This window comes from Delphinus delphis, chromosome 2 (assembly GCF_949987515.2).
Source record: "Delphinus delphis chromosome 2, mDelDel1.2, whole genome shotgun sequence".
NCBI classification, from domain to species: domain Eukaryota; kingdom Metazoa; phylum Chordata; class Mammalia; order Artiodactyla; family Delphinidae; genus Delphinus; species Delphinus delphis.
This window is the reverse complement of record NC_082684.1, coordinates 85,777,904-85,803,565: the sequence shown is the minus strand read 5'-3', so window position 1 is coordinate 85,803,565 and position 25,662 is coordinate 85,777,904. Positions and strand designations below refer to the sequence as shown.

The following is a 25,662-nucleotide window of genomic DNA, read 5'->3' as shown; positions in this document are numbered from 1 at the left end:
TTGGAGTATAATTGCTTTACACTGTTGTGTTAGTTGCTGCTGTATAACAAAGTAAATCAGCTATATGTGTACATATATCCCCATATCCTCTCCCTCTTGCATCTCCCTCCCACCCTCCCTATCCCACCCCTCTAGGTGGTCACAAAGTACGGAGCTGATTTCCCTGTGCTATGCAGCTGCTACTCACTAGCTATCTATTTTACATTTGGTAGTGTATATATGTCCATGCCACTTTCTCACTTCGTCCCAGCTTCCCCTTCCCCCTCCCAGTGTCCTCAAGTCCATTCTCTATGTCTGGGTCTTTATTCCTGTCCTGCCCCTAGGTACATCAGAACCTGTTTTTTTTTTTTAGATTCCATATATATGTGTTAGCATACATGTATATTTTGTTTTTCTCTTCCTGACTTACTTCACTCTGTATGACGGACTCTAGGTCCATCCACCTCACTACAAATAGTTCAATTTCATTTCTTTTTATGGCTGAGTAATATTCCATTGTATATATCTGCCACATCTTCTTTATCCATTTGTCTGTTGATAGACACTTAGGTTGCTTCTGTGTCCTGGCTATTGTACATCGTGCTACGATGAATATTGTGGTACATGTCTCTTTGAATTATGGTTTTCTCAGGGTATATGCCCAGTAGTATACCCACTGGAATGTTTTTTAAACCTTCCCTGCAGGGAAGGGGATCCAAGAGCCACAGGCTCCCACACATGCCTGAAGTGTGGAGAATAATAGCATGGCCCAATTTTATTTATATAAGAGGCTGGTTCCCCAGAAACCTCGGATTCGGAGCTAGAACTCAAAGCCCTCCCCTCACTACTCCTCTCTGCTCATGAAATGCACAAGAGGACCTGAGAAGCATTCTGGGTTCTCTGGAAAAATGCTTTTTAATTTTTTTTATTTCTGAAGGTGGTCTTTATTTTTTTTAATTTTTTAACATCTTTATTGGAGTATAATTGCTTTACAATGGTGTGTTAGTTTCTGCTTTATAACAAGGTGAATCAGCTATACATATACATATACATATATCCCCATATCTCCTCCCTCTTGTGTCTCCCTCCCACCCTCCCTATCCCACTCCTCTAGGTGGTCACAAAGCACAGAGCTGATCTCCCTGTGCTATGCGGCTGCTTCCCACTAGCTGTCTGTTTTACATTTGGCATTTGGTAATGTATATATGTCCATGCTACTCTCTCACTTCGTCCCAGCTTACCCTTCCCCCTCCCCGTGTCCTCAAGTCCATTCTCTATGTCTGCATCTTTATTGCCATCCTGCCCATAGGTTCTTTGTAACCATTTTGTTGTTTTTTTTTTTTTAGATTCCATATATATGTGTTAGCATACGGTGTTTTTCTCTTTCTGACCTCAAATGCTTTTTTAAATTTAATGCAATTGTATTCTTGTGATTTTTATAGGCAATTGTATTTTGTGATTTTTATTTTTATGAATCAGCTTATTACTAGGAAGCATAATGCTTGAAGATCTAGATGGAGCACTAGAGACATCCTGGTCTCTTCAACAACAAACACAAACAGGTGATGGGGTTTCAGCAGCCCCTCTGCAACCACTTAAAGGCCGAGGACAAGTGATCCCTTTGATCCCCACTGGGCAGCCTCGACTGAGCATCCAGCTCCGGCGAAATGCCAGGCAAAGCCCAAGTCTGCAGCTCCAGTTCACCAAACAAGGATCTGGGATGCAGCTCTGGGACGTCTGGGCAGGTACCTGAGGCATCAGGTGAGTGATGCTGCCTGGTGCCACCACTCCACAGGGCCACCACTCGCTGACCAACCTGCTCCAGAGGCACTTCTCCAACCCTAACCCTCCTCTCTGGTTTCCAGATGGTATTACTTATTTCTAAGCGGCATTTCTCTGATTTATCATGTAAACACCATGGCCAGAACATCCCAACTCTTGAAGAGTCACCCTGAGATAACAAAACTGGAAAGGATCAACCCAGAAAGGACTAGGTTAACCCTGAGGGAAATGCTCATCTTTGGAGATGGTTTCCAGATGAATCTCTGGGAAAGCCCTGGGACACAGAAGCTCAAAGTATCCACATCTCCCATCAGGCTGGAAACTTAACTAAAGAAATGTGTAGGACTTCCCTGGTGGCGCAGTGGTTAAGAATCTGCCTGCCAATGCAGGGGACACAGGTTCGAGCCCTGGTCTGGGAAGATCCCACATGCGCGGAGCAACTAAGCCCATGCGCCACAACTGCTGAGCCCACGTGCCACAACTACTGAAGCCCACGTGCCTAGAGCCCCTGCTCCACAACAAGAGAAACCACCGCAATGAGAAGCGCACGCACCACAACGAAGAGTAGCCCCCTGCTCTCCACAGCTAGACAAAGCCCTTGCACAGCAGTGAAGACCCAATGCAGCCAAAAATAAATAAATAAATTTATTTTGTTAAAAAAGGAGAGAAATGTGTAACCTGAGCCATTGAGATGCCTGTGCTGATGGAAGGCGTGACCAGAAAGGCATGTGGTCTACATGAAGCCCAGCAAACCTGGAAGACGTGGCCCTCTCTCTGGGCCACCATGTTCCCTAAGCAGTCCTTTGGATGTTAGGAGATGTGTGGTGACAGGTGTCAAAAGTTTACCAAAATTGTCCTCTGATTTACATCCTTGCTACCCAAAGTGTGGTGGGGAACGAGTTAGAAATGCAGAATCTCAGGCCGCACCCCAGCCATACTGAATTCAGAATCTGCATTTTAAGGAGATTTTCACCTCCTCTCCACTGCCTTCAGGTGATGCTTATGCATATTAAAGTCTGAGAGGAGAGGGTTTATGGCATGCTCACTCATAAGCTGGAAAGCATGAATCCATCACTTCCCCTGAGCCACCGATAAACTGTGCTCCTGGACCTGCAAAGCTGGTCCCCACCCAAAGAATGCTGACTTGGGACCCCACCCTGCTCCAGCACCAGAGCAGCCAGCTGCCTCCACTTGGCCATCTTTTCTTTCCATCTGCAAGAAACAGGTTCTCCTAAAATGATCAGAGTGAGCCGCTGGGTAAGACCTGGGTGTTTATTGTAAGGTGAAGGCAGCCCTGCCTTGGATTCATCAAAGTATGTAAAACGAGGTTTATAAAATCATTGTATTTTTTGAGCACAGAATAAACTGGCCATGTGGGTAAATGCTGTTGACTCATCAGCCTTCATCATCTGGTGCTGCAAACCCTGCATAACTCCTGCCCTCATCCCTGCCTGGGCTTCCCACACGCACTGCCAGAGGTGTGAGAAGGCTGTTTTCGTCCCAGCCCTCCTCTCCTCCCGCAGGGGTTCCCCCTTTCTTGTGTGGTGGGGTGCCCCTCTGTTTTTGTGAAGCCGCGGCAGCGACTAGTGGAGCACCAGCCCTTGCTGACTTACGCTGTTTGAAGCTCAGGTGGTTTTCACGAAGCACTGATTGATGGAGAGGAAAGAAGGGCGGCCAGCATCAGCCTAGCACCTACCTGATATACAGCAGTCTGTGAACAGCCTCTGCTTTCCAGGAACTTAGATTTGGATTGGGGGGTAAAACATGAAAAGATTTGTATACAGACTCGAGAAGTTAAATAGTGACTTAGCTTCTAAAACAGTGCTGGCAGTGTCACAGAGCAGGGGATGAGTAAGGGCCACACAAGGGATAAGGACAAAGTGTCATCAGCTCCGAGAAGGGCAAGAGCATAGGGTCCTGGGGAGGACAGGGAGGCTCCCGCCTCAGGTTCCGTGCTCTCCGCCTATAACATGATTTAATAGAAAAATTAAATAAAACTCCTTTCTCCCCCAATGTCCCTCCCTCCCTGTCTCCCCTTTCCTTCCTGAGAGCAGGCAGCACACCACACTGCCACACAGCCCAGTCACCCTGCCCCACAGTGGATGTTTTCTGCCCTTATGTCTCCATGAAAACACTTCTCCCCGAGGTCACCAATGCCCTCCTAATTGCCAATACACTGAGCCAAATGGCACCAGCCCTTTACAGGCCTTATCTTACTCGATTGTTCACCGCCTTTGGCCCTGCAGACCACTCCCTCCTTCCTGAAACCCTCCCTTCCCATGACTTCCTTGCCAACAGCAAGCAGTTCAATTCAGTTCCGCTTGCAAATATTTATTGCCTTCCCACTACGTGCCAGTCACTGCTCTAGGCACTGGGACAACAAAAAAAAGGATGAACAATTGACCCCACACTTCAAGGAGCTTCCTTCTGGTCCCATGCAGGAGACCTCCATGGAAACAGAGGCTTGCAATACAAAGAGGAAGTTCCATATTAGCTGTGTACACAGGGGCACACGTTAGGGGCTGCCAACCCAGCCCTAGAGGGAAGGGGCCACATGTGCTTGGACATTTTCAAGCCTCTTCCCTGGCTTCACCTCCCCTCTCTCCTTTAACTGCTAGTATTCCTTGAGGCTCTTTGCTTAGCTCTCCCCCCTTCTCACTCTATACTCTCCTTAAGCAATCTCATCTACACCCAGGTCTACTACTGCTTCTATTTTGAAAACTTGCAACCCTTTAGTTCTAGCCAAGGTAATGTCCTAAGTTCTTGATTCATGTATTCAAATTCTATATCAGTTAACATTGCTTTTGCTACATACTCAAAAAGGATCTAAAGAGGCTTAAACAAAACAGAAGAAGCTTATTTTTCTATTTCTTATCAGAGACCCAGGCTCCTTTCAGCTCTTGCTTCTGCCATCCTCAAGTTTTCCTTCTGGTCCAATATGGCTGTTGGAGCTCCACCCATCATGCCCACATTCCAGGCAGCAGGAAGGATAAAGGAGTCTCAGCATATTTCAGGTAGCATAATGTTTTCGAGGTTCATTGAGATTGTGACCTAGGACAGAATTTCCTTCCTTTTTACGGCTGAGTAATATTTCATTGTATGTATACACACATATTTTGTTTATCCATTCATCCATCAATCGACACTTAGGTTGCTTCCACCTCTTGACTATTGTGAGTGGAGCTGCTATGAACATGAGTATGCAAATATGTCTTAGAGACCCTATCTTCAATTCTTTTGGATATATACCCCAAAATGGGATTGCTGGATAATATGGTACTTCTGTCTTTAATTGTCTGAGGAACTGCCATACTGTTTGCCATAGCAATTACATGGATTCACTTCTGTAATCTGCTTTTTTCCACTTAAAAATATATTCTGAGCATTTTCTCAGGTCATTAATACTCATCTTATATAACAGTTTTCAGAGACTGCATAGGAATCCATCATCTGCTTAACTAGTCCTTCATGGGGGGACAACTAGTCACAGCTTTTCACTATTATAAATGATATGCTGATAGACATTCCTTTGATAAATCTTTACATTCATTATTCCCTCAGGATAAAATTCCTGAGAAGTGTGAGCATTTCTAACAACTAGTAAAGGTACAATTGACATACAATAAACTGCACATATTTAAACTACACAATTTGTTGAGTTTCAACAGATATATCCAACTGTCAACCATAACCACAATCAAGGTAATGAGTAAATCCTTCAGGCCAACAAAAGTCTTCTTCTTCTAATGCCCTTTGTAATCCTTCCCTCTGCTCCGCCCGTGCTGGGTCATGTGGTAGGTGTATGCTTCACTTTTTAAGACACTGCCAAACTGTTTTCCAAAGTGGATGTACCATTTTACATGCCACTGGCAAATGAATGAGGGTTCCAGTTGTTCCACATCCTCACCAACAACTGGTATAATCAGACTTAATTTCAGACATTCTAATAGGTATATAACAGTATCTTGGTGTGTTTTTTTCTTCCCCCTGCGCCACCTAGCTTGCGGAATCTTAGTTCCCTGACCAGGGGTTGAACCCAGGCCACGGCAGTGAAAGCGCTGAGTCCTAACCACTGGACCACCAGGGAACTCCCTGTCTTCTTGATATTGAGATTTAAGAGGTCTTTATATATTCTGGATACAAGTCCTTTATCAGATATGTAATTTGCAAATGTATTCTCCTAGTCTGTGATTTGTCTTTTCATTCTCTTTACAGTATCTTTCAAAGGCCAGGAGTTCTTAATTTTGATCAAGTCCAATTTATCAATTTTTTTTCTTTTATGGATCATGCTTTTAGTGTCATCTAAGAAATCTTTCCCTACATAAGGTCACAAAGGTTTTCTGCTATGTTTTTGTCTAGAAGTTTTATAACTTTAAGTCTTACATTTGTTTATAATCATTTTGAGATAATTTTTACATATAGTACAAGGTAGAGATCAAAGTTCATTTTTTCACATATGGATGTCCAACTGTTCTAGCATTATTGGTTGAAAAGAATTTCCTTTATCCATTGAATTGCCTTTGCACTTTGTCAAAAATCAATTGACCATGTATGTGTGGGTCTATTTCTAGACTCTATTTTGTTCTTTTGATATATTAGTCTATCTCTATACCAATACCATGCTGTCTTGATTTCTGTAGCTTTACAATGAGTTTTGAAATTAGGTAGTATGTTTTCCAACTTTGTTATTTTTCAAAGTTGTTCCAGTTATTTTAGGTCCTCTGCATTTACATGTGAATTTAGAATCAGCGTGTCAATTAACAAAAATAAAAGCCTGCCGGGATTGCACTAAATCTATATATTTAATATTATATATATATTATATATATATAATATTATATATATATATTATATATATTGACATCTTAACAATATTGAGTCTTGTGAGCCACAAGCATGGTATATATCTCCATTTATTTAGACCTTCTTTATTTCTCCCAGAAATGCTTTGTAGTTCTCAGTGTATAGACCTTGCACATTTTTTAAATTAGGTTTATCCCTAAGTGTTTAATATTTTCAATGTTATTGCAAATGATATTGATTTTTTTAACTTCATTGTCCAGTTATTCATTTCTAGTATATAAAAATACAGCAGGTTCTTGTCTTATACCCAGCAACCTTGCTAGGCTCACTTAGTTCTGCAAGCTTTTTTTGTAGATTCCATAGAATTTTCTACATAGATGATCATATTTTCTGCAAATCGAGTTTTACTTCTTCCTATCCAATCTAGATACCTTTTCTTTTACTTGCCTTATTGTAGTGACTAGAACCTCTAGTAGGATATTAAATAGAAGTGGTAAAATCAGACATCTTTACCCTGTTCCTGATTGTAGAGGGAAAGCTTTCAGTCATTTCACCTTAAGTATGATGTTGAGAAGCAGAAGTCTTGAATGTGCATTTTCAAGATTTTTGATAAGTATGGACTCCAGAGAAGTTCCAATTTACACCATCTCCAGCAATGTATGAAAAGGTACCTTTTCATACACCCTTGCCAACATTAGGCATCATCTTAGAAAAATAAAAGTCTGCCATTCTTAATGTTATCTCGTCACTTTAAATTTGTTTCTTTGATTATTAATGGAGATCAGCATCATTTAATGTTTACTAGCCAGTTGTATTAGTTTTTTTAGTTGTCTATGTCCTTTGCTCATTTGTCTAATGTGGTGTTCAGTTTATTCATTTCTTTCTTAATAACTTCATAGTAGCTTTTTAAAGTTCTAATGTCCTTAATTAAATATGTATATCACATATGTCTGTAATATTTTACCCAATTTGTCTTTTGCCCTTTACTTTTGTTTATGGATTTGTTTGGTTTTTTATATATACCATTTTTAATAGAATTTTTTTAGAGCAGTCTTAAATTCACAGCAAAATTGAGTATAAAGTACAGAGAGTTCCCATGTATCCCTTATCCTTGCAACACAGCCTTCCCACTATCAACATCCCACACTACCAACATCCTACACCAGAGTGTTACATATGTTACAATCAATGAACCTAACGTACACTGACACATGATTATCACCCTAAATCCACAGTTTACATTAGGGTTCCCTCTTGGTGTTATATATTCTATGGATTTGGACAAATGTATAATTATATGTATCCACAATTACATTATCACACAGAATAGTTTCACTGCCCTACAAACCTTCTGTGCCCTTCCTACTCATCCTTCCCTCCTCTCTAACCCCTGGCAACCACTGATCTTTTTACAGTCTCCATAGTTTTGCCTTTTCCAGAATGTCATACAGTTGCAATAATATAGTATGTAGACTTTTTAGACTGGCTTCTTTCACTTAGTAATATAGTTTTAAGTTTCCTCCACGTCTTTTCCTGGCTTGATAACTCATTTCTTTTTAGCTGAATAATATTTCATTGTCTAAACATACCACAGTTTACTTACCCATTCACCTCGTTAAGGACATCTTAGTTGCTTCCAAGTTTTGGCAATTATCAATAAAGCTGCTATAAACACTTGTGTGCAGTTCTCCTGTGGACATAAGTTTTCAACTCATTTGGGTAAATACCAAGGAGAGCAAATTCTGGATCACATGGCAAGAGTATGTTTATATGGGTTTGTTTGTATGTATTAAAAAAAATTGAAGCCTTTACTTTTTTGTTGACAAATCTATCAACTCTTTTTTTCATAATTTCTATCTTTGATTTTGATTAGAAAAGCTTTTCCCTTCCAAATTTTACAAATCTTCAGTAGCTTCTGAAGTAGTAGTTCTTCTTCTAGTAGGTCTATGGTTTCATTTTATTTTTACACTTCAATCTTTATTTTGACATGAGGCAGATATCTAACTACATTTTCCCTTGGCTTTCTTTTCACTTCCTTAGTCACACATAGCTCCATCTAAATACTTTATCCACACAACTCCAAAGGAATTCCCAATTTACAAACAAGAAAACTGAGGCAGAGAGACAACTCATTGCATTTAAGATCACATAGCCATTAATTTATATAGTCAGAATTCAAACCCAGGTCTTTTGATGCCAAATCCTGTTCTCTCCACCACATGGATCTGCTTGATCCATGAACAAGCAGATCCATCTCCTGGGGGCTTGTTAGAAATGCAGTCTTGGGTCCCATCCCATACCCACTGAATCAGACTGCATTGCTATCAAATGTGAGAAGTCTGTTGTGATCCTATTACCTCACATTTAGGATACATCAGAATCACCTGGGGGTAGTTGTTGAGCTCCAACCCTCTTCAGTATTTTAATTCAGTAGGTCTGGGGTGATGACCAGAAATCTGCATTTTTAACAAGTATCCCAGGTTATTCTTATGCAGGTGCCCCCCTCCACCACATTTGAGAAATGCTCTGAAACAACTGAGACATTTTAAAACTGTAACCTAGGACACCAAAAGTGATGGCTGATTATTTCTCCCAATCTCAATTTAGATGTATCCTTTTCACCTGAAAAAGAGACAGCTAGGCGGTAACAGTCTTTTTATGTTACTATGTGGCAATGAGGTTGTAATAATGAGGATAACTAAATCTTCAAATTTACAGAAAATCAGATAAAGAAAACTAAGGGCAAAAGGTCTTCAATCGACCCAGAATTTAGTGGAGGCAGTGTGGAGAAACATATACCCAAGTAAATTGAAGTCTACTTCCCCTACTTCAAATATTGTCAATTGTGTCCGTGAGTCAGGGTCTCTTCACCAATAAAATGTGTGTAATAACCTGCCAGTAGGTAGAAAGAACCTGCCTGTCAACTTTCTGAACATTTGTCCCCAGCATCGACGTCCATAGGGCTGGAATGAGTAAACGTTCCCGGAGACTAAGGAGCCTCCGGAGGCTCTTTTATTACCAGTTCAGATTTGCCCGGAAGCCGACGCCACCTGGCCAGAGTGCGCTGGTGGTTTCGAGAAACACCCTCTTCCCCTCCCAGTCCTCCAGAGGGCTCCGTCATCAATAATTCATTAAGAACCTCCTCCCCATTGGTTGGGCCCTCCACCCGCGCTGGTAGCAGCCCAATGAGGAAGGACTTGAGAGAGCCCTTCTGAATAGTGAACGAGCTCCCGTGACGTAGATACTGGGGATTGGCTGAGACGGCGCGAGGCGGGGCCAGCTCGGGCGGTGGCTAGGGCGGCCTGGGCAGCTCAGTGCGAGCTGGGGAGGGTCGAGTCCGGAGTGGGGACAGTTCGCTGGACCTGCACTGAGAGGGCGAGCGCGGGGTGCGGACGGGCGGACCGGCGGCAGGATGTTTAGCTGGTTGGGGCGGCAGGCGGGCGGGCGCGAACGAGCGGGCGGCGCGGACGCGGTGCAGACGGTGACGGGCGGCCTGCGCTCGCTCTACCTGCGCAAGGTGCTGCCGCTGGAGGAGGCGTACCGCTTCCACGAGTTCCACTCGCCCGCGCTGGAGGACGCCGACTTTGAGAACAAGCCCATGATCCTGCTGGTGGGCCAGTACAGCACGGGCAAGACCACGTTCATCAGGTAACCCTCTCCGCCCGCTCTTCACCCCTGCCTGCGAACCTGTCCCTACCACCTAGGTGGAGGCGGTCCTCCCCACGTGTGTGCTCGTTGTCACCAGCCTCCCGCCTCCCTCGGGCTTCCTGCAGCGCACACTTCCCCTTGGAGGAACCCCGTCTCCGCTGCTTCCTCCTTCAGTATCGGCGTGACCTCAGGTTCCCCGTCCGAGCACGGTGCCCGGGTGTCCGAAGCCCCAACCGGGGCGCGGCCGACAAAGTAGGGGCTGGCTCTCCCTACGCAGCCAGGAGGGTCCTCGAAACCGCCCCCCGCCCCTGTCTGCGTACTCCGAGCCCTCCTTCTTTGCTTTTGGAAAGGCACTCCTCTGGCTGGCATTATCTTGTCACCCTAGCCTGGGAACCCGGGGAAGGGAGGGAAAGCGAGGTTATAATAAGCACCTTCTTGATGAGCTAGTGAGGGCTACGGCTGGAAATGGGGACGGAGGTGTGTGGTAACAGAATGTGTTATTGAGTCAAAGTTGGAAAGTTAAGCCCCTAGCACAGTGCCCCGCGAATAACTATTTGTTGGATGAATGAAAGAAAGGAAGAAGGAAAGAATGAATGGCAACAGTAGAGGGTATTGCCCACTCGCCCTTCCCTTGCGGTCCTTGCACGCCGCCTCCACCACAGAGTTCGGGGGACAGGGTAGAGAGGCCGCCTTCATTCAGCTCTTGCACAGCCTCCCTTTACCGTGCGTTAGGAAGTTAGCTGTGTGTAGCCGCCGCACCAGCGGATGCCCAGTGGAACTAAGGGGGAGTGTCATATTACTATTCGTTAGTTTCCATTTCTTAGGTGGGTCAGTCCCTCCTCCCTCACCCTTGACAGCTGAAAATATTGTCATGCTCGCTGTGTCTCCAAAAGCAAACAGTTACTGTGCATGCCTTGACATTCAAATCGTATAGCTCCTTCCTAGTGATTTTTGATGGGAAATCATTTACATTGTAACAGATAGCTTTTTGAAGAGGCTATTTTACTTTTAAAGCAGCTGGCATATTAAGACTCACTTTCTTTGGTTAGGAGACTTGTTTTCCTGGGTTAAACTGTGTCAGTTGAAACAAAGTAATCATTTAAGGTTTTGATCCAGGGTTTTGGAAATTGTAACAGTCTCTTCATCATTGATGTTCAACAGGTGTTCAGAAAACTGCATTGGTATTTGGATACATGCCATTTCTATTAAGTAGTGACCTCTTTTTCTCCCTTCCAGTGACCTAAATAGTTCCCACAAATAGAGTAGTTGTCACTACAGAAAATACAGGCCTGCAGATACACTATGAATGAATTCAGTAAAACAAATACACTATATTGAAATATAGTTCTAGGCAGTAAATTGAATGTGAAGGAAGATGGAAGAAAATAATTTTAAATTGCTCTATTTGGTGCTTATTAGTAAGCTGAAAACAATATTAAATATGTCACCTAAGACACTCAAAATGAACCGTAGAAATATTACAGTAACTGATACCTTGAAAGATGAGGCACAATACATTTAAGGTCTCAGTAATACTAACCAGTTTTTAAGTATGTGGGACAATGAAGTATTATGACCAAGTGGTACAAGAGTGGTAGGTGGACTTTTTTTTTTTGAAATATACAAATAAAGGATAAGAAGGTAAGCATTGTTATAATAGTCTCAGACATTAGCGGTGGCATGTTCACAGCACCCTGAGTAGTTCCTCCCATCTGTCCTTGCCATGAGAGCTTTATTGTGTGATTAGGGAGCCATGGTTGATACTATGTCAACCCGGATGTGATGAGGCACTCTCTCTGCTCCCACAGCCTGGATAGTAAGCAAGCCAAAGGCAGGAGAACAAACCCACAGGAACATGAATCGATCTTTTTTTCAGTTTACTGTTTTTCTGTTTCGTCATTTGGGGGGAGCTTTGTGGAATAGCTAAGCATAGTTTAAAGATGGATTTTGAGGTCTGGCAACTCCATCCAAATGAACTACTTCTCAGGAGGCACTGGAGCCCCATGTGCAACACCAGGGTGAGGGAGGAGTCACCTTATCAGGAAGTCACTTGCTCTTGAGACCTTCCCTAACGACAAAGTGACTTTATTGTTAGGCAGCAGGCACAAAAGTGGACCTGTGAGGTAGACAGGGTAGAAGAAAATCAGGGTAGACAGGAAGGTTGGTGAGCACCGGAGACGGGAGTTTGGTTTCAGAGTGGAGCTAGGAGGAAAAGATGTAGCTTCTGGGAGGAAAGCCCCAAACAAAAGGGCAGCTGCCCTCTAGAGTCCTGCACTGGAACTGGGGGCCAGAGGTGTTGGCCCAGGGTGCTGATAGTCCTGGAACATGCCTGCATCCGTGGCTGTCTTTTCTCAGTGCCTGGGTGGTTTGCTTCTAGCCAGTGAGCACTGGAAGCTCATACTTGACTATGGGGTGCACCTATCTGCATAGTCAGAGATTCTTATCTACCTGGCTTCCTGCATATCCCAGGAGGTCACTGGTAACACAGAACCTTCACTGATATGGAGGGAAACTTCTCTCCTTGTAAAGCCACTCAGCAAGACCTTTGATGTACATTCCACACCCTTGATGAAACCTTACTCTTGCTTCCTTTTGTCCCATAACTGGGATGAACTAAGAGCCCCACTGAAACATGGTGAGCCAGGAAATTCACCAAGAGTGAAGAAATTAAGTGTGTGCTGTGTTCTAATGAAGAGGTCTCCTAAATGGGGTGGATGGAGAACCTGAGTGTCAAGAAGTTGTGCTCATTCCTGCATGGAAGATCACCATGAAGGACTCAAGTGTGAGGAGGAGGATGGATAGAAGGAGAGTCTTGGTGGACTCTCCTCACATGGGTCACAAAGCTGGCCCAGAACTTCAGGAGATGTTTGTCAAAGTCTTTTGGAGGTAGAAACAAACAGCCTATTGTCTCGTTGACAGTTTTATTTCTCAGAAGACAGAGGATGCAATGGGAGGAACTGTTGGTGCTCTGCCTCTGACCAGCAGGAAAGAACTGACCAGAGAAGGAGAAGAGATGGGCACGGGGGAAGTGGCCATGTCATGGTAGACTCTTTAACAGCCAAGGAAGGCTGGATATTGGGTTCAGCCAGGCTTATGTCCAAAACCTGAGGAAAACAGATTTCAGAGATTCCCCCAGAAAAGTCCCTGGGCCCAGGTGCTATGAAGGAAGACATTTCCCCTGAGAGGATGTGAGGTTCACCAGAAATCCATTCAAACCACACAACTGCAACTTCTGGTTTTGTTTTTTTTTTTTTTGCGGTACGCAGGCCTCTCACTGTTGTGGCCTCTCCCGTTGCGGAGCACAGGCTCCGGACACGCAGGCTCAGCGGCCATGGCTCACAGGCACAGCCGCTCCGCGGTATGTGGGATCCTCCCGGACCGGGGCACAAACCCGTGTCCCCTGCATCTGCAGGTGGACTCTCAACCACTGTGCCACCAGGGAAGCCCACAACTTCTGATTTTTAAGAGCTCCACTTTCTCTCTTCCTCCTGCACCCTGTCCTGTTCTCTCAAAAAATTTATTCTAATAAGGAAAAAAAAAAGGAAGTCACTCAGGAAGCTATATAGGCTTTTAAAGGGTAGAGACCAAGGAAATTAGGCAAGAAAAAGAAACAGAAGGCATGTAGATTGGAAAGGAAGAAGTAAAACCATCTCTATTCACAGAGGACATGATCCTGTATGTAGAAAAATCCTAAAGATTTAGGAAAAGCCTTAAAAAACTCTTAAAACTAACAAGTTCAGCAAGATGTCAGGATATAAGATTAATATACAGAATCAATTATATTTCTATACACTAGCAATGAACAATCTGAAAATGAAATTAAGAAAATTCCATTTATAATAGCACCTTAAAAAATAAAGTACTTAGGAATAAATTTAACAAAAGTAATGTAAAACTTATGCACTGAAAACTATAAAACTTTGTTGAAAGAAATTAAAGAAAGCCTTAAAAAAAAAAAAGAAAGACATTCCATGTTCATGGATTGGAAAACTTAATATTTTTAGAATGGCAGAAGTACTCAAAGTGACCTGCAGATTCACGGCAATCCCTAGCAAAATCCCAGTTGCCTTCTTTACAGAAATTGACAAGCTGATCCTAAAATTCACATGGAAGTGTAAGGGATCCAGAATAGCCAAAACAATCTTGAAAAAAAAATTGCATTTCTCATACTTCTGATTTCAAAACTTACCACAAAGCTACAGTAAACAAGACAGTGTGATACTAGCTAAAGATAAACATCTAGATCAACTGAATAGAATTGAGAGTCCAGAAATAAACCCATACATCTATGATAAATTTGTTTTTACAAGGGTTCCAAGACAATTCAATGGGGGAAAATATTCTTTTTAACAAATGATGGTGGGACAACTGGATATCCACACTGCAAAAAAGAATAGGAAGTGACTTCTAATGGGTACAGCGTTTCTTTTTGGGTGATAAAAATGTTCTGAAATTAGATAGTGGTATTAGTTTCACAACTCTGTGAGTATACTAAAAACTACAGAATTGTGCCTTTTAAAAATGTGAATTTTATGGCGTATGAATTATATCTCGATAAAAAATATAAAACAATTCAGTCTTTCAGTATTAAGCATCCTGTGATTTATTTACTTTCTATAAATTCTGCAGTTAGTGCTAGTCAGGTAATTTCTGCATTTGTGTACAATAATTTAAAATAAAAATGGATGCCAGAAAGAAAACAAATGAAAAAAAAAGTGGGAATAAGCTGAAAGAACACAAGGACAGAAGGAACTAAGGAGCAGACCCAAGAAAAAAGGAGTACAAATAGCCATTGCACCATCCCTACGCTTGTTCCCTTGTATGGTCTTGTCTGTGTATAAATGTACATTCTTCATAACACTTAAGCTAGTAAAATCAAGGTATGATGTTTTCCTATAAAATGCTTGAAAAGGGAAAAGGGAGCAGGGGTTCTACACACAAGGGTGAAAACAAGGTTTATGGACAGTACAAAGCACTAAGAAGCTGGAGTGAGTGGGCTGAGAGGGCAAAAATGCCTCAGACAATAAAAAAGCCTTTTTAGGTATGATTAGAACAAGAAAAAGAATCAGGAAGTGATAGGCTCACTGCTTGGAACTCTTGCTATAACATTAACAGAAAGCAGAACTACTCAGCTATTATTTTGCTTCCTCCTTTTCTCTCAAAGAAAATGCTCCAGGGATGGTAAAGGGAGCCCAGCCATGTTTGAGAGGGACTCAAACCCAGACTGCGAGGAGCTCTCCAGGGCCTGGCACAGGCAAGACCGAGTAAATACCCGGTTGGATAGATAGATGGGAGGCCCTTATAGGACGAACTTGCAGTTGTGCTCTAAGGACTGTGTTTGGTGATTTGTAAGAAATTATGAAGAATATGCAAAGTATCAGAAAATTGGAAGCAGACAAATGTCCCAGTTTTCAAAAATGGGGGGAAATAGATTTTAAGGACAAAGCTCTGCTCCATTCCTTTGATAGGCTCTAGACTCAGTTATTAAAGAGAAGTGAAGGCACTCACTAGGAGGCAGTCTGGTTGGTGGTCCAGTGGTTAAGACTTCACCTTCCAATGCAGGGGGTGCGGGTTCGATCCCTGATCAGGGAGCTGAGATCCCACATGCCTTGGGGCCAAAAAAACAAAACATAAAACAGAAGCAATATTGTAACAAATTCAGTAAAGACTTCAAAACTAAATGGTCCACATCAAAAATAATCTTAAAAAGTTCCTTTAGGGAAACACTGTGGGTCCAATTGAGTGGTTCTCACCCCCATTCAAGTGCTGGACCCCTGAAAATCATAGTAGTGTGTGTCAAGTACCATACCTTTTACAGATCTCGCCGAGATACTGAAATATTTAATTTTCACCAAACAATAGACTTTATTTACAATATACAATATAAGATCATACCTACACAGCCTAGTGTTTCTTTACTCAAATACTATTGATTTCAGGGATGGGTCCAGCTATCACAGACTATGGAGAAGAATCAAACTGTGAGGGCTCTGGGTGACAAGAGCTGTGACACTAAAGCACAGTTTGGGATGGGTGCATAGGAGGGACCCTTCCTGCAGGTTCGGATGTTGGAAAAGGCCTCCCTGAGGATACAGCCTAAAAGCTGAACCCTACGGAATGAGCCAGAATTCACTGCCCCAAGGAGACGGGGAAGGGAAAGTGAGAAAGTGTCAATGATGAGGCCCAGGTTTGGGTAACCAGGTAGGTGGTTGAGCTATCTGCTGAGATGGGGACACAAGAGGAGGAAGAGTAGGGGCATACTTACGAGTTTAGATTTAAGCCTGTGCGTAAGTGGACACCCAGGTGTAGAGTCCGTGAGGGGTCAGACATATGGGTCTGGAATGAGAGGAAGATGAGCTTGTGGAGACGCTGGGGAAAATGTCACCAGGTAGGTGGAGTAATGCCAGGTGAGGATGATGGTTCAGAGCCATCTTAGGGCTGTTTTGCTTGCAAGTGACAGCAATTCAACTAAAAAAATCTTAAGTAAAAAGGCATACCTTAGCCCATAGAATGTACATCACCACGAGTGAACCCTAATGTACACTGTGGACTCTTGGTGATAATGGTGTGTCAGGGTGGGTTCATCAGTTGTGATAAGCGCACCACTCTATTGGGGGATGTTGATGATGGGGGAGGCGATGCATATGTCAAGGCAGGGGGTGTGTGGGAAACCTCTGTATTGTCCACTCAATTTTGCTGTGAACGTAAAACTGCTCTAAAAAATAAAATCTGTTAAAAAAAAAAAAGTATACCTTTTCTCACAAAACTGTTTGAACCAGGCTATGCTGGCTTCAGGCCTGGCCTAGGACCCCACGTGGTGCCATCAGGACTCGCTGTCTCAGCTCTGCTGCCTTCCTCACGCTGGCTTCCTTCTCAGGCAGTTCCTCGTGGGGTGGGCAGACCCTCTCTAATTCCAGACTCACATTCTGCCGGCTCAGCAACCCCAGTAGGAAAAAAGAGAACCCCTTTCCCCATAGTTTCACGGAAAGTCTCAGGTTTGAGTTTTATTGGCTTAACTTTGGCCGTCTGCCCATCCTTGCACCAGTCTCTCGAGCCAGGGGAATGAAGTACCCGTGCCTGGAGTGGGGTGGTCAGCCCCCAAACCTCACGGACTAAGGGTGGGGAGAGGCAGCTTCTCAGGGCACGGCTATCAGATAGGGGAAATGGACGCTAGACAGGTGAAACAGAAGACGACCCCTACAAAAGCCAGGGAACGAGGGCTGGGTGGTCAGTAGCATCAGCTGCCTTGGGGAAACGGAGCCAGTGGATTAGCCACCAGGAGCCAGGGTGACCTTGGTAAGAGTCAGTAGGTGGTGGTGATGGAAGCCAGGTGGCAGAGGGTTGAGGAATGAGTGGGAGGTGAAGCGTCAAATATAGAAAACTCTCAGCAGCTGGGCACTGAAGGCGAGGAATCGTGCCCTGGTCACAGGCATTCCGGAGGTTTGGTTGATGAGCATGGCCTCAGCAGAGTTAGAAGTTGATGGAAGGGGCCCGTGGAGGGGGAGCGGCTGGCATTTCAGAAGCCCAAGAGGAGGCAGGACTTGGAGCAAGGATTCTGGGGGGGGTGAGGGGGTACCGGCCAGGTTGAGTGTGGCATTGGCAGCATCAGTCAGCTCGGTGAGACGCCGTAGGTTGGCCTCTCATCCACTCATTACATCGTCTACCTGACAAAGGGCAGCGGTACCCGAGGATTAGGAGAAGTGACATCTAGAAGCTTACTTCTAAAAGGCATTCAATGTACTTTTCAAAACCTTGGAAAATTGTGAACTAGAGAGCTGTGGTTCCTGGATCTGTCTGTGGGTCAGGATCACCAGGACACCTTCGGAAACAGATTCCAGGGCTTCATCCCAGACCTTATGAATTGGAATCTCTGTGGATGAGACTGAGAAATCTGTTTTTTGTTTTTATAAACTATATCTCAAGGTGATTCTTAGGCAGCCTCCCCCAGGAAACATTAGAGAGCCGTTGCTACACGAATATTCAGTTGATGGAATCATGACACTAGAACCATCAAGCCTGAAGAGAGAGGCTCACTGTGGTGGACCTTACATGGCATATGGTCCAAGCTCCATCTGTTCACATTTTTAGCAGCTGACGTAGAAGAAGACATAGAAGTCATGATTACAAAACTGGGGATTATGCAATAAATGCAGTTTAATAAACAGCCTTTTTCACTTAATATGATATGATGCATTTTTTCTGGTGTCATTAAGTAATCTTCAAAAATAATGTTTGCATCATATTCTATCATAAAGCTTGGAACATTGTTTTTAATATTTTTCCCAGTTTTTAATTGAAATACAGTTGATTTACAATGTGTTAATTTCTTTTTTTTTGATTTTGATATGTTTTTATTTCAATCCCAATATTCAAGTTGGAAAATCCAGTGAGTTTTTTTTCTTTTAATATTTATTTATTTATGGCTGTGTTGGGTCTTTTTTTTTAATTCAAACAGAAAGTCACAAAAATTATAATCATCCTCATCAGTACACTCAGTCCCATGTAATTAATTTTTTTTAATCTTGATCTTTTGTTAGCACTTTTATGAGTTCATCAGTTTTCCATTAGAGTTCTGAAAATGCTTATTCATTCAATTCAGCAGTATAGTCAGTTACCAGAAACCTGTACTTGTCAGAGTCTTTTCCATGAATTCCCTGAAGATGAAACCCTTTTATAGGAACATTTTTGCAAAAGCATCAGAGTACACCCAGAACTGTCTGTAAATGACAAAAGACTTAAAAATGACCACAGTTAAAGATTTGATGAAAGTTCATAATAATGTAATTGACAAGGAAATTTAGTTATTTCTGAGATATACATTTTAAAGTAATTAGAATTATGACATAACATTATCCCAGAACATATAAGATTTTTAGAAATTTCATGTAATGTCTGAAACAGTTATATTAACATATTTCCATACAAATAACCCAAAGAAAGTTTAGTATTAGTTGTTTTTTTGGTTTGTTTTTTTATACTGCAGGTTCTTATTAGTCATCAGTTTTATACACATCAGTGTATACATGTCAATCCCAATCACCCAATTCAGCACACCACCCCCGCGGTTTTCCCCCCTTGGTGTCCATACGTTTGTTCTCTACATCTGTGTCTCAACTTCTGCCCTGCAAACCGGTTCATCTGTACCATTTTTCTAGGTTCCACATACATGCGTTAATATACGATATTTGTTTTTCTCTTTCTGACTTACTTCACTCTCTCTGACAGTCTCTAGATCCATCCATGTCTCAACAAATGACTCAATTTCGTTCCTTTTTATGGCTGAGTAATATTCCATTGTATATATGTACCACATCTTCTTTATCCATTCGTCTGTCGATGGGCATTTAGGTTGCTTCCGTGATCTGGCTATTGTAAATAGTGCTGCAGTGAACATTGGGGTGCATGTGTCTTTTTGAATTATGGTTTTCTCTGGGTATATGCCCAGTTGTGGGATTGCTGGGTCATATGGTAATTCTATTTTTAGTTTTTTAAGGAACTTTCATACTGTTCTCCATAGTGGCCATATCAATTTACATTCCCACCAACAGTGCAAGAGGGTTCCCTTTTCTCCACACCCTCTCCAGCATTTGTTGTTTGTAGATTTTCTGATGATGCCCATTCTAACTGGTGTGAGGTGATACCTCATTGTAGTTTTGATTTGCATTTCTCTAATAATTAGCGATGTTGAGCAGCTATTCATGTGCTTCTTGGCCATCTGTATTTCTTCTTTGGAGAAATGTCTATTTAGGTCTTCTGCCCATTTTTGGATTGGGTTGTTTGTTTCTTTAATATTGAGCTGCATTAGCTGTTTATATATTTTGGAGATTAATCCTTTGTTGATTCGTCTGCAAATATTTTCTCCCATTCTGAGGGTTGTCTTTTTGTCTTGTTTATGGTTTCCTTTGCTGTGCAAAAGCTTTGAAGTTTCATTAGGTCCCATTTGTTTACTTTTGTTTTTATTTCCATTACTCTAGGAGGTGGATCAAAAAAGATCTTGCTGTGATTTATGTCAAAGAGTGTTCTTCCTATGTTTTCCTCTAAGAGTTTTATAGTGTCCGGTCTTACATTTAGGTCTCTAATCCATTTTGACTTTACTTTTGTATATGGTGTTAGGGAGTGTTCTAACTTCCTTCTTTTACATGTAGCTGTCCAGTTTTCCCAGCACCACTTATTGAAGAGACTGTCTTTTCTCCATTGTATATCTTTGTCTCCTTTGTCATAGATTAGTTGAACATAGGTGCATGGGTTTACCTCTGGGCTTTCTATCTTGTTCCATTGATCTATGTTTCTGTTTTTGTGCCAGTACCATATTGTCTTGATTACTGTAGCTTTGTGGTATAGTCTGAAGTCAGGGAGTCTGATTCTTACAGCTCCATTTTTTTACTTCAAGACTGCTTTGGCTATTCGGGGTCTTTTGTGTCTCCATACAAATTTTAAGATGATTTGTTCCAGTTCCGTAAAAAATGCCATTGGTAATTTGATAGGGATTGCATTGAATCTGTAGATTGCTTTTGGGTAGTATAGTCATTTTCACAATATTGATTCTTCCAATCCAAGAACGTGGTATATATCTCCAGCTGTTGGTATCATCTTTAATTTCTTTCATCAGTGTCTTATAGTTTTCTGCATACAGGTCTTTTGTCTCCCTAGGTAGGTTTATTCCTAGGTATTTTATTCTTTCTGTTGCAATGGTAAATGAGAGTGTTTCCATAATTTCTCTTTCAGATATTTCATCATTAGTGTATAGGAATGCAAGAGATTTCTGTGCATTAATTTTGTATCCTGCAACTTAACCAAATTCATTGATTAGCTCTAGTAGTTTTCTGGTGGCATTTTTAGGATTCTCTATGTATAGTATCATGTCATCTGCAAGGAGTGACAGTTTTACTTTTTCATTTCCAATTTGTATTCCTTTTCTTTCTTTTTCTTCTCTGCCGTGGCTAGGACTTCCAAAACTATGTTGAATAATAATGGTGAGAGTGGATATCCTTGTCTTGTTCCTGATCTTAGAGGAAATGCTTTCAGTTTTTCACCATTGAGAATGATGTTTGCTGTGGGTTTGTCGTATATGGCCTTTATTATGTTGAGGTAGGTTCCCTCTATGCCCACTTTCTGGAGAGTTTTTATCATAAATGGGTGTTGAATTTTGTCATAAGCTTTTTCTGCATCTATTGAGATGATCATATGGTTTTTATTCTTCAATTTGTTAATATGGTGTATCACATCGATTGATTTGCATATATTGAAGAATCCTTGCATCCCTGGGATAAATCCCACTTGATGATGGTGTATGATCCTATTAATGTGTTGTTGGATTCTGTTTGCTGGTATTTTGTTGAGGATTTTTGCATCTATATTCATCAGTGATATTGGTCTGTAATTTTCTTTTTTTGTAGTATCTTTGTCTGTTTTGGTATCAGGGTGATGGTGGCCTCATAGAATGAGTTTGGGAGTGTTCCTGCCTCTGCAATTTTTTGGAAGAGTTTGAGAAGAGTGGGTGTTAGCTCTCCTCTAAATGTTTGATAGAATTCACCTGTGAAGCCATCTGGTCCTGGACTTTTGTTTGTTGGAAGATTTTTAATCACAGTTTCAATTTCATTACTTGTGAATGGTCTGTTCATATTTTCTGTGTCTTCCGGGTTCAGTATTGGAAAGTTATACCTTTCTAAGAATTTGCGCATTTCTTCCACGTTGTCCATTTTATTGGCATAGAGTTGCTTGTAGTAGTCTGTTAGGATGCTTTGTATTTCTGTGGTGTCTGTTGTAACTTCTCCTTTTTCATTTCTAATTTTATTGATTTGAGTCCTCTCCCTCTTTTTCTTGATGAGTCTGGCTAATGGTTTATCAATTCTGTTTATCTTCTCAAAGAACCAGCTTTTAGTTTTATTGATCTTTGCTGTTGTTTTCTTTGTTTCTATTTCATTTATTTCTGTTCTGATCTTTATGATTTCTTTCCTTCTTCTAACTTTGGGTTTTGTTTGTTCTTCTTTCTCTGGTTCCTTTAGGTGTAATGTTAGATTGTTTACTTGAGATTTTTCTTGTTTCTTGAGGTAGGCTTGTATAGCTATAAACTTCCCTCTTAGAACTGCTTTTGCTGTATCCCATAGGTTTTGGATCATCGTGTTTTCATTGTCATTTGTCTCTAGGTATTTTTTGATTTCCTCTTTGATTTCTTCAGTGATCTATTGGTTATTTAGTAACGTATTTTTAGCCTCCATGTGTTTTTGTTTTTTTCCCTGTAATTCATGTCTAATCTCACAGCATTATGGTCAGAACATATGCTTGATATGATTTCAATTTTCTCAAATTTACTGAGGCTTGAGTTGTGACCCAAGATGTGACCTATCCTGGAGAATGTTCTGTGAGCCCTTGAGAAGAAAGTGTAATCTGCTGTTTTTTGATGGAACGTCCTATAAATATCAAATCTATCTGGTCTGTTGTGTCATTTAAAGCTTCTGTTTCCTTATTTATTTTCATTTTGGATGATCTGTCCATAGGTGTTAAAGTCCCCCACTATTATTGTGTTACTGTCAATTTCCTCTTTTATAGCTGTTAACAGTTGCCTTATGTATTGAGATGCTCCTATGTTGGGTGCATATATATTTATAATTGTTATATCTTCTTCTTGGATTGATCCCTTGATCATTATGGAGTGTCCTTTCTTGTCTCTTGTAACATTCTTTATTTTAAAGTCTTTTTTATCTGATATGAGTATAGCTGCTCAAGCTTTCTTTTGATTTCCATTTGCATGGAATATCTTTTTCCATCCCCTCACTTTCAGTCTGTATGTGTCCCTAGGTCTGAAGTGGGTCTCTTGTAGACAGCATATATATGGGTGTTGTTTTCGTATCCATTCAGCAAGCCTGTGTCTTTTGCTTGGAGCATTTAATCCTTTCACGTTTAAGGTAATTATCAATATGTATGTTCCTATGACCATTTTCTTAATTGTTTTGGGTTTGGTTTTGTAGGTTCTTTTCTTCTCTTATGTTTCCCACTTAGAGAAGTTCTTTTAGCATTTGTTGTAGAGCTGGTTTGGTGGTGCTGAATTCTCTTAGCTTTTGCTTGTCTGTAACGCTTTTGATTTCTCCATCGAATCTGAATGAGATTCTTGCCGGGTAGAGTAGTCTTGGTTGTAGCTTCTTCCCTTTCATCACTTTAAGTATATCATGCCACTCCCTTCTGGCTTGTAGAGCTTCTGCTGAGAAATCAGCTGTTAACCTTATGGGAGTTCCCTTGTATGTTATTTGTTGTTTTTCCCTTGCTGCTTTCAATAATTTTTCTTTGTCTTTAATTTTTGCCAATTTGATTACTATGTGTCTCAGTGTGTTTCTCCTTGGGTTTATCCTGTATGGGACTCGCTGTGCTTCCTGGACTTGGGTGGCTATTTCCTTTCCCATGTTAGGGAAGTTTTTGACTATAATCTCTTCAAATATTTTCTCAGGTTCTTTCTCTCTGTCTTCTCCTTCTGGGACCCCTATAATGCGAATGTTGTTGCGTTTAATGTTGTTCCAGAGATCTCTTAGGCTGTCTTCATTTCTTTTCATTCTTTGTTCTTTATTCTGTTCCACAGCAGTGAGTTCCACCATTGTGTCTTCCAGGTCACTTATCTGTTGTTCTGCCTCAGTTATTCTGCTATTGATTCCTTCTAATGTAGTTTTCATTTCAGTTACAATGTGTTAATCTCTGCTGTATAGCAAAGTGATTCAGTTATACATATATATACATTCTTTTTTATATTCTTTTCCATTATAGTTTATTGTAGGATACTGAATATAATTCTCTGTGCTGTACAGTAGGACCTTGTTGTTTATCCATTCCACATATAATACCTTACATCTGCTAACCCCAACCTCCCACTCCATCCCTTCCCCAACCCCCTCCCCCTTGGCAGCCACAAGTCCATTCTCTATGTCTGTGAGTCTCTTTCTGTTTCGAAGATAGGTTCATTTGTGTCATATTTTAGATTCCACATATAAGTGATATCATATGGTATCTGCCTTTCTGTGACTTAGTATGATAATCTCTAGCGGCATCCATGTTGCTGCAAATAGCATTATTTGATTTTGGCTGAGTAGTATTCCATTGTATATATATACCACATCTTCTTTAACCATTCATCTGTCGATGGACATTTAGGTTGTTTCGTGTCTTGGCTGTTGTGAATAGTGGTGCTGTGAACAGGAGGGTGCGTGTATCTTTTTGGATTAAAGTCTTGTCTGGGAATATGCCCAGGAGAGGGATTGCTGGATCATATGGTTATTCTATTTTTAGTTTTCTGAGGAACCAGCATACTGTTTTCCACAGTGGCTGTACCAACTTATATTCTCACGAACAGTGTAGAAATGTTCCCTTTTCTCAGCCTCCTGTCCATCATTTGTTATTTGTAGAGTTTTTAATGATGGCCGTTCTGACCGGTGTGATGTGGTACCTCATGTAGTTTTGACTTGCATTTCTCTAATAATTAGTGATGTTGAGAATCTTTTCATGTGCCTACTGGCCATTTGTATTTCTTCTTTGGAGAAATGTCTATTTAGGTGTTGCCCATTTTTCAATTGGGTTGTTTGTTTTTTGTTGTTGAGTCGTATGAGCTGTTTGTATATTTTGGAAATTAAGCCTTTGTCGGTTGCATCACTTGGAAATATTTTCTCCCATTCCGTAGGTTGTCTTTTTGTTTTTTTTATGGTTACCTTTGTTGTGCAAAAGCTTATAAATTTGATTAGGTCCCATTTGTTTATTTTTGTTTTTATTTCTATGGCCTTGGGAGACTGACACAAGAAAACACTGGTACAATTTATGTCAGAGAATTGTTGCCTATGCTCTCTTCTAGGAGTTTTATGGTGTCATGTCTTATGTTTAAGTCTTTAAGTCATTTTGAGTTTATTTTTGTATTTGGTGAGAGGGTGTGTTCTAACTTCATCAGATTTACATGCGGCTATCCAACTTTACCAACAGCACTTGCTGAAGAGACTGTCTTTTTCCCGTTTTATATTCTTGCCTCCTTTGTCAAAGATTAATTGACTGTAGGTGTTTGGGTTTATTTCTGGGCTCTCTATTCTGTTCCATTGACCCCTAAGTCTGTTTTTGTTCTAATACCACGCTGTTTTGATTACTGTAGCTTTGTAGTATTGTCTGAAGTCTAGGAGGGTTATGACTGCTGCTTTGTTCTTTTTCTTCAAGATTGCTTTTGGCAATTCAAGATTGCTTTGATTTTATGGTTCCATATAAATTTTAGGATTTGTTCTAGTTCTGTGAAAAATGTCATGGGTAATTTGATAGGGATCACATTAAATCTGCATGGGTAGTATGTCATTTTAACAATATTTGTTCTTCCAATCCAAGAGCATTGTATATTTTTCCATTTCTTTGAATCATCTTCAGTTTCCTTTATTAATGTTTTATAGTTCTCAGCAGATGTCTTTCACCTCCTTGGTCCAGTTTATTTCTAAGTAT

The 25,662-nt window shown here is 41.3% G+C and overlaps 1 protein-coding gene across 1 annotated transcript in view; it reads left to right on the top strand.

Annotated features, from left to right (window-relative positions):
• Positions 1-9,934: 9,934 nt before the first annotated feature.
• The window catches only part of EHD4 (EH domain containing 4), an 89,790-nt gene continuing 74,062 nt past the window's right edge, over positions 9,935-25,662 (top strand). Inside the window, exon 1 of the mRNA XM_060005059.1 lies at positions 9,935-10,212. Within this exon, the coding sequence (XP_059861042.1) occupies positions 9,977-10,212 (236 nt within the window). The 5' untranslated portion in view covers positions 9,935-9,976. The remainder of the gene's footprint in view (positions 10,213-25,662) is intronic.